The sequence below is a fragment of the Erithacus rubecula genome (assembly GCF_903797595.1).
Source record: "Erithacus rubecula genome assembly, chromosome: 14".
NCBI lineage: Eukaryota > Metazoa > Chordata > Aves > Passeriformes > Muscicapidae > Erithacus > Erithacus rubecula.
In genome coordinates this window covers 3905084-3917121 of record NC_136666.1, presented here as the reverse complement: position 1 = coordinate 3917121, position 12038 = coordinate 3905084, and the positions used below count along the sequence as shown (strand labels likewise).

General features: G+C 38.3%; 1 protein-coding gene across 1 annotated transcript in view; it reads right to left on the bottom strand.

Annotated features, from left to right (window-relative positions):
* Positions 1-2971: 2971 nt before the first annotated feature.
* The window catches only part of DENND4A (DENN domain containing 4A), a 45355-nt gene continuing 36288 nt past the window's right edge, over positions 2972-12038 (bottom strand). Inside the window, exons 22-32 of the mRNA XM_079317616.1 lie at positions 10893-11986; positions 9866-10076; positions 9005-9099; positions 8072-8247; positions 7803-7949; positions 7148-7358; positions 6654-6908; positions 6058-6175; positions 5239-5401; positions 4259-4323; positions 2972-4042 (exon numbers count right to left, since the gene is read on the bottom strand). Coding sequence (XP_079173742.1) covers positions 3906-4042; positions 4259-4323; positions 5239-5401; positions 6058-6175; positions 6654-6908; positions 7148-7358; positions 7803-7949; positions 8072-8247; positions 9005-9099; positions 9866-10076; positions 10893-11986 — 2672 coding nt within the window. The 3' untranslated portion in view covers positions 2972-3905. The remainder of the gene's footprint in view (positions 4043-4258; positions 4324-5238; positions 5402-6057; positions 6176-6653; positions 6909-7147; positions 7359-7802; positions 7950-8071; positions 8248-9004; positions 9100-9865; positions 10077-10892; positions 11987-12038) is intronic.

The window sequence follows — 12038 nt, the reverse complement described above, 5'->3', positions numbered from 1 at the left end:
CAATGCAGTGCCTAAAATTCATATAAAGTACAAGTGTGATATCACTTGGGTTTATCTCACTGCAACAAGAATAAAAGGCTCAGGGGTTAGAAAAGAACATTACCTCTAATCAAAACTAAAGCCAGAAATCAAATACAACAAGGAGTTGAATTCTGGGGGGTTTGTTTTCATCCTGACACTAATCTCTGACAGTTACATATTATTTAACCAGTGCTGATTCCTCTTGTTAGCACTGACTTCCACACAGACAAGATCAAAAAATGCCACTGACATCACCAAACCTGAGAGGTTTATTGTTAACACCTCATGGGAGCACACAATGTGGTTAAGAGTTGCAGACATTTCTGTCACTGTAATCAATCTAATGAAATGTTAATGAAAATAACCAGAAAGATTTTAAGCTTTTTATTGACTCACTGTAAAACTTTTTTTTTTGATGAGACAGAAAAAAACCCTTAACATTGTGAACATTGACTTTGCATATTTTAAAGGAACTACAAACCAAAGCAAACATCCAACATACTGGTTTTTGGTAAATAAAATTTAAACATTACATATTTACAAATCTACAACCATTCATTTAAAAAGTGCTGCTTGCAGACTAACAAAGTACCATTTTTAAATCCCAATGAGATAATAGCCAGAATACCCCTCTCTATTATTATTACTATTTGCATCTCCCATTTGTTACACTAAGATTTTATATGCAGGAATTTTCTCTTTCTTGGGATACAAATAATTTTATTTGCCAATGGAAGTCAAATTCATCAGGCTGTAACTGTACCAACAGCAAACCTCCTCAAATGGGACACAACAGTGTCAGAGAAACAGCACAATTTCTATTCACATTTCAATATTTCATCTCCAATAATTATTCCAGTGGAACCATAAGTAAATCAAAATATATATTGCACTGCAAATGTAAAACCTTTGTTTAAGGTTTTGGACATAAGCATTATTTAGTACACAAACGGAGAAAATTCAGTTCATACAAAATTTTAAATTGAAAATATGTCTCAAATATTTTATTTATTCATCTTTGTGGTATTGGAAAATATAGTCAAATTGCTTTTCTAATAAAGGACAGTAAGATTTGAAAACTGTTTCAACACTGAATTGCATGATGCTTAAAAATTATCGACCTCAGGATACATTTGGAACATTATGACTCAAATGAGGAAAATTATTATTATGCTATTCCAACTCTATTTTCATATATTTCTACAGTGGACTGACTTGCAACAGACTTTATAAAACAATTCATTAAGTATAATGATTTCACTTGATGAGCTACTATATGATAGAGTAATTTAAAAGCACACCCAAATTAACATTGGCAACGCTTCAGGAGAGCCACGCCGGGGATGCAGGAACAGAGGGATTGTGTGAAGGCTGCAGGGACAAACCTGTCCCAGTGCAGCATCCACTCCCTGGGGGATGTTGAAAAGAAGTAAAACTGTTTGGTTTATAAGCCTGGAGGCAGCTGAAGTCCTTACAAGGAGGCTGGGGCTAGGATGGAGGAAGGGCCACGTGCTGCCCCCACACCTGCGCCGTGTCCTGGGGACGGGGACCGGGCTCGGCTCTTCGGCCACCCCGCACTGGGTGGGAAGCTGGGTCATAGCTCAGCCCCTCAACACCCCATGGCAGCTCTGGAAAAAGCACTTGCTCTCTCTCCTTTCATGGCTTGGAGGTCCTGTAGAACCATGGCTACCCCAGTGGCAAATGGGAAACAGAAGTGCAGGGAGCTGGGAACACGACCTTCCCCAGCTATGAGCTTAAGTACAGCAACTACAGGAGGCAAGATTTCCATGGGAATGCAGCATTCCTACTGTACAGAGCAGAGCAGCCACGCACACTAAGGGGTACTTGCAGGGACTGTGTTCAAAAATAGCCTGTTTATTTCACAATAGCTCAGAGGAATGAAGAGGGTATCTCTACCATGTACCTGGCTGAAAAAGGAGCTCCATTTCATGCACAAGGATACTGTACAAGCGTGGCAGTACAAAAGAGCATCACAAATTGTTAAAATAAATTAAATGTGAAAGATGTTGTAAGTGTAGCATCGCTAGCTCCACCTCAGGTGGGGGGATACTTTCAAAAAGGTCAGCTACATAACTAGCAGCACATTAGAGAAGAGGCATTACCCGATGGAAGCTGTATCCAAGACTACATCCTGCAATTATCAGCACATACCTGTGGCTCTACATGTTTTAAATCCTTTCTTCTTAGGGCAGCTTCTTCTTAGAACTTTACAGAGGTCTGGGAGGAGGTTACAGAGCTTCATAGCAGCATTACTTTTCATTTAAGCCTCTAAGGCTTGCTCTATTTCACTTAATAAAGTAAATGTAAGCTTTAAAGTTTATCACCTTTCTGCTTAACTGAATATTGCTGGTTTATTATACTTGCAAACTAAAGATTTTTTAAAAACACTGGTAGGCAGATTGCAATATAAAAATCTAATGTAACAGTTGAATATTAGGAAGTATTACAACAGCAACAACTAAAAGAAATTAGAAGTGGAAAATCATTAAGATTACTTAAAGTAAAGCTATTTGTTAAAGCATGATTTAAATTTTAGGGTATTTTATACAGTTCAATGTCTGTTTTCCCACCTCCATGCAAGACTTCTGATATTTTCCCTGTAGCCTACCTTCTGGTGAGGAGTTGCTATGTGACTGAGAGCACAGAACATTTTTTAAATGTCTGCAACAAGAAAACATGAGGCAAAAGCCATGACTCCATCACAAGGACTGATATAGAAGTTTTCTTCAGAGAAAAAAAAAAATCATTTTGCCTGTGAAATAGAGACAGAACATTCCAAGTATGTCTGACTAAGCACAATATGCCCCAATAAGTTACATTCTCTATAATTCCCTGTAGCAAAGTTGCTGGATGCACTTGAATTAGAAGCTTTGGATGGGCATGGTGTGGTGTTGTACTGAGTGTTTGAAACACAACCACCGTGTTTTCATGGAGAACTCACTGCAGGCTGGCATCTGCTCCATGGCACATCTGGAATGAGGCCACACTAACAAATGCCAACAGCTGAGATGGGATACTCCATAACAAATCCATAGCACTCTTCAATGTGCTTTCCCTTTCCTAGGGAGTGGGGAGGGAAGGGAAACACGAGAGGAATAGGAGATTTCTACACAAGTGTTTCACAGAGACATCAGTGAATTCATTAGAGTTTTGCAAAATTTACCATACCTTCCTTCTGATTGCTGTGGTAACACGTTTTCCAAGTGTGCATGAGAGAAATCCTGGATCTCCAGTACTGTCTAGGTGAAGGTTAACATTTTCTATTCTGCTTTATAAACAAATCACTCTTCAAAAAGTAACTGGACAAGTTACTATAAATAGCAGTGTACTGCAAAAAAAAATAAGCACTGTATTGCTTCTGCAGCAAGTCCATTTAAAATTCACTCCAGTAATTTAAAAAAATTAAAAAAATATCAACTTACTATAAACAATTTAAAATATGTATAATACAACTTTGTATGCTCTTCATAACATCATGAATATTCTATGTAAACAATAGATTCTGAAGAATTTCCTTCGCTCACATTAGTTTCAGTGCATTGTTTGTGTCCACCTGTTACTTTTTTTTTTTTTTTTTAAGGGAGCTGTAATACATCGTCCCAAGTCAGAGAACTGATTTTGTTTAGAACCTGCCTGTCCACCCACTGATGTGCAGAAAGGACAAGGGACAGGGAAATACCATTTGGCCCATGTTGCTCTCTGTCCATCTCCACAAGCGCAGCCAGGCCGAATTTCCCGAGGCCTCTGCCACACTCCATCGCACGCACCTTCCTCAACACTGAAGACTGAGATGTTCCTTGTGACTCAAGTGGTTATTTTACACAGGGATACGTCACAGCTGTCACCTCTTTAGCCAGGTGTGTTTAAAGGTATGGTTCTCCAAAAATCTTCCTGCATTCCATCACTCCAGTGCTGGGTGGTCTATCGCAGTTGTGAGTGTTCTTCACTTGATTAGCGGTGAGACGATCATAGGCCATTTTGTACTCCCTGTCAAAAGCATCTGCAGCAAGGGAAAAACAACTTCAGATACCCAGCTCAAAAACACCACCCAAATGCTGCATTTATCAGTACAAAATATCTGTAAAGTCCTTTTTATTTGGCACTTACCACAGAGTGGCATATATCTAATCTACAGATTATTTTTTTCTGGAAGCTGAACAACTAAGTTTGAATAAATTCATCATCTGTGCTCATGTGAATAGTTGGCAGGACTCACCTATATCAATGTTATCTCTTCCCAGGGCAACAAGTGAAAGAAACAGTATTTCTCTGTAAAGGCTCCTGAAATGGTAAAAACCCCAGTTTATATACTGGACTGATACAGCACAAAACAATCTCTATTAAAAATAGATTGAAGTACTTAAAGACAACTTATTAAAAAGAGGCATTTTGAACATAATTCCTTACTGTGCCTCCAAAATACTGTCATTTCTGAGTTCTGGACAATGTCCTGGATTCCCCACATATGGACACAACCCATGGTAGGTCCCCTGGAAGTTGCACCAAGTGCATGCAGAGAGAAACACAAACTTAAGCACTCAACCAAATTCCACAAAATTCAACCAGACAAGGAATTTACTTTTCTGAGTTTTCACATTAGCTTGAAAAAGCAGGCAGACAAGCAAATAGACACCTTGTCAATGCTCCAGCTGTTGACAAGCCTGTTGTATATCCTAGCATAAATTAGTAAATCCAGGCAAGAAATGAAAATTCACAGGAATTAATGCTCACTAATTCCACTGCTAATGGAAATAAAAAACTTCTGCCTAAATATGAGAACACAACCTCTCTTAGCTCCTTTTCTGTCTTCTACCAAAGACTTAAAAATAAACCCCCAAAGCTACCCTAGAAACAAATGTAGGGTTTTTATTTTAAAACACCTACTAATTTATAAATAACATTCAATAACAAAATATACACATATATGCAAAATCCCTAGTTCCCATTGTTCAGAGTTAAAAAAACAGAGGTGGCTGTAAAGAGGAAGGGGAAAAGCAAAAGTAAAAAGAAAAACAAAAAAAGAGAAACTAAGTTTGTGAAAATTATTATAAAAATATACCAGAGTGATAAATTTGAGAACACTGGTAAAAACAGTGGTTTTTTTTTCTTTAAAAAACACACTGGGAAATTATAATTCACATTAATAAGCTGATTACTGCCCAACTCTGATCCAGCTAGGCACACTGGTGGTCTTACCTCTGTCTTTTAATATGTGGCCACTTATTGAGCCTCTCCAGTATCTGACTCATTGGTCCATACACATCATTCATCTTGATGCTTTTTACCATACTCCTCAAAAGCTCCTGGTTAAAAGAGTCATCATCTTTTTGCAATAACTGGACCATTGGGTACTTCTGGGCTGAAAAACATTAGAAAGGCTGTAAGAATATATAGATTCTTTGTGTAGCAAGTACAGAGTTGTTAAAAAAATAAGGCTACAGAATCTGTGGAAAATATTGACATGTATGTAGTAAGAAAACATCAAGTCATTATCAATGCAGAACACAAAAAGCACATAGGAAAACAACAGATGCAATGGGCCATGAGCTATTTTCAGGTGTGTGATCCAACACCAGCAACAAAACTCTGAGTAAGCAAATGCTAAAAATAAGAACATGAACTGAGTGGATGAATGGCATCAATGAAATGTATTCCCTCTCATTCCTCCCATCCCCGTGAAGAAAAAGCCACTGGCAATACCAGTCAATGATTTGAAACAGAAATGCTGGAAAACTAAAACTTGTTCAAGCAGTTTGCTGCTAAGCACAGAACCAACCACCCTCCCAAAACAATTCACCCAAACTGAGAACAGCAACACCAAACTTAACACTCACTCTCAAACAAAAGAGTGCGATTTTGACCTGCAAGACAAAAAGCAGCATGATCAAAAAACAGTATTGTAGCTCATGTGAACCATCCACAAAGACATCTTTTCTCAACACACATGCTTCAGTTGCTCAAAATGGGAATTGTTCTTAAAAAATACCACCAAAATCCACAAGGAACAGAACTTACTCTGAGCATTCCACAGAATATACAGAGGCTGCCTTGGATCCTGATGCAATTTCATGTTGTCCCATAGCATCTGAATAAGAACATATTTACTGTCCTCTGACATACAGTTCCGTGGAATCTGAACAGGAGAGCACACAAAGGCATTGTATTACAAAGGAGTTCTGTATTTAACATGTATCTTCACATCTTTAAGTCTCATGGTAAAAAGCTTTGCTATTAAAACTACATACAGAAAGCTAAATCTGAATGAGATTGCAAATAAGTGTTTTGGCTATTTTCTACAGTCCTAAAATCTAAACTTACCCCTACTGCTCAGCTACTCAAGTAACAACAAAACTGACTAAAAACTTATACTCCTTGAAAGTGAGGATCACAAATGTCAGTGGGATGAGTAAGAGCTAAACACCAGCCTCCCACAAGGACTGCTGAGCACATCTTTCAGAGTTTTGAATATCTTCCCTCAGCTGACACCTTTACCAATTCAGGGCTGGGCTCAGCATAGTGCAAGACACATTCCTAAGAGTTACTGAACCATGTAATGATTTCCTATATGGGAAAACAGCCATTCCATCAATGTTTCCTATCTGATTCCATACCTTGGAGTTCTTATTGCAGTGCTCAGAAGAAAGAATTAATCCTGGTAAGTTGCTGGGCAAGTCCAAGCGCCTGAAATACCACACCAAATTCCAGAACACGATGGGATGATGATCTACAAAGTCTGCTACTGTTATTGCATGATCCCCTTCATTTTCAAGTAAGCTTTCAAGCTCTTTCCACACCACAAGAGGACTGAGGTAAGGAACCGTTATAGGATCAGGACTAGGCAAGTGCCATTCCAGGCCCAAGGAATCCTGCAGCAAGAGAAAAAATGCCATTAATTCTAACTAAGGGAATGAATGTAACTGTCTTTACAAAGTCTTATAAATACTTTTGTTCCCTATGACACACACCAACATCTAAAAGCTCCAACTAGCATGAGTTTAATACAGCCTAGCATTTACTATAATTCAGGAAGGTTAATGACATTACACGTATCTCTAATCTATGGCAAACATGAAAAAATGACTTTTAAGGTAGAAAAACTACACACTGTTGGTCCTTGCAAAGTAGCAGGCAGGCTACCAGTAGGAATGATATGGCTGATCTTCTGGTTTTCCTTCTCATCTTCTTCCAAAGGACCAAATGTACTGATGCTCCTTGCTACAGGGTGACTTGTACATTCTGACCCAGAGGCATTTTGCCTTCTTCCTGAGGGGATCTGGATACTTCTGGCATAAACACTGTCATGCTGCTTAGATTTACTAGAGAAGAGTAAAAAAAGAAAAAGGAATTTCAGTTTTTTGTTTTATTCTGACTGCACCATCATGTACACAGATAGATAGAATTAAACTGGAAATAATGGACCTGAAAGTTTGAATTCTGCCTTGTTGGTCACCACACTTATTCATGTTACAGTGCAAGTTTTATTCCCCCCCTGCAACTGATGATGTTCTCAGAGTTCATAAAACTTGCAGAAATACAAAAACCAACATGAATTTTTATATTAGGGATGAAATGGTGCATATCAGGCAGAGAAAGCATGATGTGGCCAGCTGAAAGATAAGGGAGAGGCAGCAGAGAGAGCCTCTCTCAAATCAATCTCTCCTCTTCGAAGAATAGAATATAAATTTATTTCAGTTGATTAAAATACACACATACACACAGAAAAGATGAGAATTTCTAGGCAGGAAATTCTACACATTTACCTATTTGAATTTATATCTTCTTGGACAGGCATCACAGATGTAGTGAGGCCAACAGTGGCTGTGGTGTTACAGGACTTCCCACTCTGATTGGAAAAAAGGGATGGCAACTGCATATTTTCTGTAGAAGGGCTGGACTTCAGAAAATACCTGCAGGAAAAGCAAAAGCTTAACATTATCCAAAAAAACCTCCAAAAAACCTAAATCCCAAACAAAAACCACTTCTCAATATGAGCATTTAAAATGGAGATAAATTCAAATACTGTTATTACCGTCCAGGCCGCCGAAGATCTCGGATTTCTATGCTTAAAAAAGGCAGAAATAAATTGCCACAGAAGGGACATGTGGTGTTGAGATTTGAATCATCTGCTGTCCAGCCTGCCATGATTTCTTCATCATGAACCAAACAGTCACAAGTCCGACAGCGAGAGCAGCTCGAGATGAGCACCTGCCCAGGGCAAAACAGAACCCACTAGAACACAATCCCAAAGCTCCTCTTGTGTCACAAAGCACTTAAAACTACTAAAATTTTAGCCCTTTGATGAATATTCCTTCCAATTGTATACAAGTTCATCCTCTTATTGCATCTCAGATTTAAATCAGCCAGTTGCTTAATATTATTTCTATTAACAATAACATGTTATCAGTAATCTGAGAGCATAAAAGTAAAGAAATATTTATGCAGCTACATAATTTATGATTAGAATTTAAATATATTTTTGTAGTGACTGACAGTATTACAGAAATGGGAATAAAACATGCAAATGAACAGTCATTAACCTAAATCCAGGGGGGTGTGGAACAAAAACCCATCCAAACCAGCCTAACAGTGAAAAGTCATCTTACTAGAAGTTACAATAAGTTCTCTTTTGTGTTTTTAAACATCCAGTGCTACTTCAGACTTGGTATTTTCACTTTGAACAAATTTATCTCCACAAAGGATTTAGATGCCTGAATTCAATTGCATCCAATAGCAAACTCTTGGAAATTGAAGCTTCAAGGCCCAAAAGATGTGACCGAAATAAAGACCTTTCTAGAGCAGGATTTGAAATGAAATCTACTTTGTAACAGAAATATCCATCTGTCTTCTGGTGTTTTAGTTTGAAGCTTTGAACTTTACCAGAGACACACAGTAATACAGAGATACTCATATTTAAAGACACATGCTTCAAGTTCATCAATAAAATCAGTAAATCATCCTGTACCTCCATGGCATAGTTCTGGAACACGCTGGTACTGCTGGTGCTGCAGGAAGACACCAACTCTGATTTGTCAGGTAAAGGGAACTTGGAAAGAGAACCTGTTTAACAGAAGAAATCCAAAATACCAGTTATTCAGAAAATGCATTTTTAGCAGCCTGTTTTCCTGCTCAAACAATGCTGCAGTTAGAATAAAATGTGTGATGGAGGATGCAACAAATGAGATACACTGGTACAGAACTGTGGAGTGTGAGGCTGCCATCTGCCCAGCACCAACCAAGGCAAAAATAAAAGCTACCAACAAACAATTTTGCATACGTTCCATATGTTTCCAAGTTGGTAGCTTGGAAACAAATTTTAAGTAATTTATAGCCACAACTTCTGTGTGGACAAAAACTAGGGAAGGACAAGAGGTGCTGTTTGTACCCCAAATGACACCAGAAAGTGATACAACAATCATGACCAATTATCCAGCACAGATTAGGCGAAAAAAAATTCTAGTCTGTCTGATAATCTGCTTCAACACTGGCTTCTAGAAAATTATAACAGATTTTTAAAAAGTATTTTTAGTATTTCTAGAAAATTGTACTAGACCAATTAAGTTACTATTCTAATGTTTTTATGGATGTTTTCTGGAGCTGTACAACTTACATAATTAAGGTGTACATGAATACTCAAGGACTCAAAGGGTTTCCTATTTGAGTAAGAGTTTTCAAGTAGTAAAAAAAAAAAAAAAAAAAAAAATTACTTCTTCCACAAAAAGGACTAATGACTAGGGTGATCCTAAACCGAGAATTATGAAAGAACAACTTTAAAAATTAGAATTTTTTCTTCAGATTGATGAATGCCATGCAAAAGCTCTCTTACCACACTGATCAAATTGCTTAGCTGAGCTATCATGGGAAGCTGAGCTTTCCAGGCTTGTTTTGCTGATGCTAATCCCCTTAATTTCTGGTGTGGTGTTCTCCTGAGGAGAAGCACTTTCAAAATCATTGCAGACATCTTCATCAGTGAGAGACGTAGATTCTGAGTCCAGAGCTCCAAGAGATGAAACACTTGCTCGGTCTGAATTTTGATCCTGAGAAAAGAACAGCAGTTCCAGTGAGAAAATGGAAGGAAAGCAAAAATATTTCAAAAAAAAAAAAAAATCAAAAAAACCCCCAAAAAACAAGGGACAGCCTTCTTTTTCACAGTAAATTTCAGGAATGACTCTCCCTCCTTGGAGGATCATAGACCTGTGTGTAGAACTGATGCAAGACAAGGGCAAGTCCCACTCTGGGTTAATCATCAACACCAGGATTCTTTTTCAAAGATTCTCCTAGCAAAAATAATTAAGTGAAATCATAACCAATTTAATCCAATATTTTTTTCACCCCATTGCCACACGAATTATCAGCAGCTGTAGCAACACTTTAAGATGGACAAGGCAAATGTCTCTCTTCATTCCCAAGGGCTGGGAACAAATGCAGTTTTGGTCTAAATTGGTAGCAGCAAACAACATTCTAACAAATGACCTCGGATCAAAACTAGCTTTAAATTATTTTGGCAACTAATACAACCAGACAACCCCTTACTCATAAAAGCAATAAAGACTTCAAATATTTGTTTATTTAAGTGTTTTCTTCTTTAGGTTAAAAAGGGAAGCCAGAGCAGTCTTTGTTCTGTCAACACACTTATGATCTCCCATTAAATATATTCAGAACCCAAGCTAGACTAAAATTTTATTCAGGATATTAAAATTAGGATTCTGGTATATCAAACATGATTAAAACAGCTTAGTGTACATAGTCTACAATGACACATGTCATGTAAGGGGATTTCATCACATGCAAGTCAGTAATTAAACCTTTACAAAGCTTTTTCCTTAATTTAGAGGTTCTTAATAAATGTTCACCTTTGCAGATGCAGCATACATTGCAAATTTGGAGTACCACTTGCTTGCTTTCTCTGCAACCCCTTTTCCAGCAGAGAACATGCTGCTTTTCAGAACATCAAACTTGGGAGTCAGCAGTGTGTCCAAGTTAAAGGATGGTGATGACACAAGTGTCAATGCACTGGTTGTGTCCTGGGGCTGATCCTTGGCTGGGCTGTTTGGGGAATAAGCTGGGGAAGACCAAAGCCTGTCCCTTGTCCTTTCTTCATTTCTTGAGTGGTAGCTCTTGGATTTGGTAAGACTGGGTGGCCTTGGGGAGTTTGGGGGAAGGCTGGACCTCCTACAAGGCTGGATAATGGTTGGGCTCCTTTTATTGGCATTTCTGTCATCGAAGGGTTTTTGCAGCTCAATGCTCGGGGCACGACTGGACAAAGGGCTGCTCATGTTGTTCATGTACATGACAATTTCTTCAGCTAAATCTCTTCTTGCAGATGGAGTTGAAACACTTCTGTCATCATCCTCCTCCTCCTCCTCTTTCTGCTGCTCTGTTTCAGCAACCAGCAGAGACAATGGGTCAAATCCAGTTTCAACATCTGTTTTTTCAACTGGCTTTACTGGAAAGCTGCTCCTTCTTTGCAACCTTTTAGATTTTTCACTGGAAGTTTTCACTGCTGTAGGTGTTTCAGGTTCTGCATCCAGGTCTTCCAGATCAAAGATAACAGGGGACTCTGTTTTATCTGTAAAACTGCAATCAAAGGCTGCATCTTCATCACTGGATTCTTTCTCCAGGCTTTCTCTCTTAGAGTCTAAAGAGGAAGATCTGATATTAAGAGTTTTTGGCCTTATGCTTTTCTGTAATGCACTAGAGAGAATTTTGGCATCAGCTCCCAGTTTTTCAACAATTTCTCCAGGGTTTGCTTCCTGGTTGATTCTGTTTATCATGAGTCCCACTAAGCCATCTCCACTCAGGTTCCTGCTCCTGCTTTCCCATGGCACCTCCCTTAAGTCAGCTTCCACTGCACTTTTATGTCTCTTTCTTAAGGATTTATTTTTTATAACTTCTGCTTCATTAGCATCCTCAAAAGATGATGTAAACAGCAATCCTACAGAACTCTCTGAAAAACAGATGGAACAAGGTGCTTTAATTGTTGCTGTACAAGAAAACTA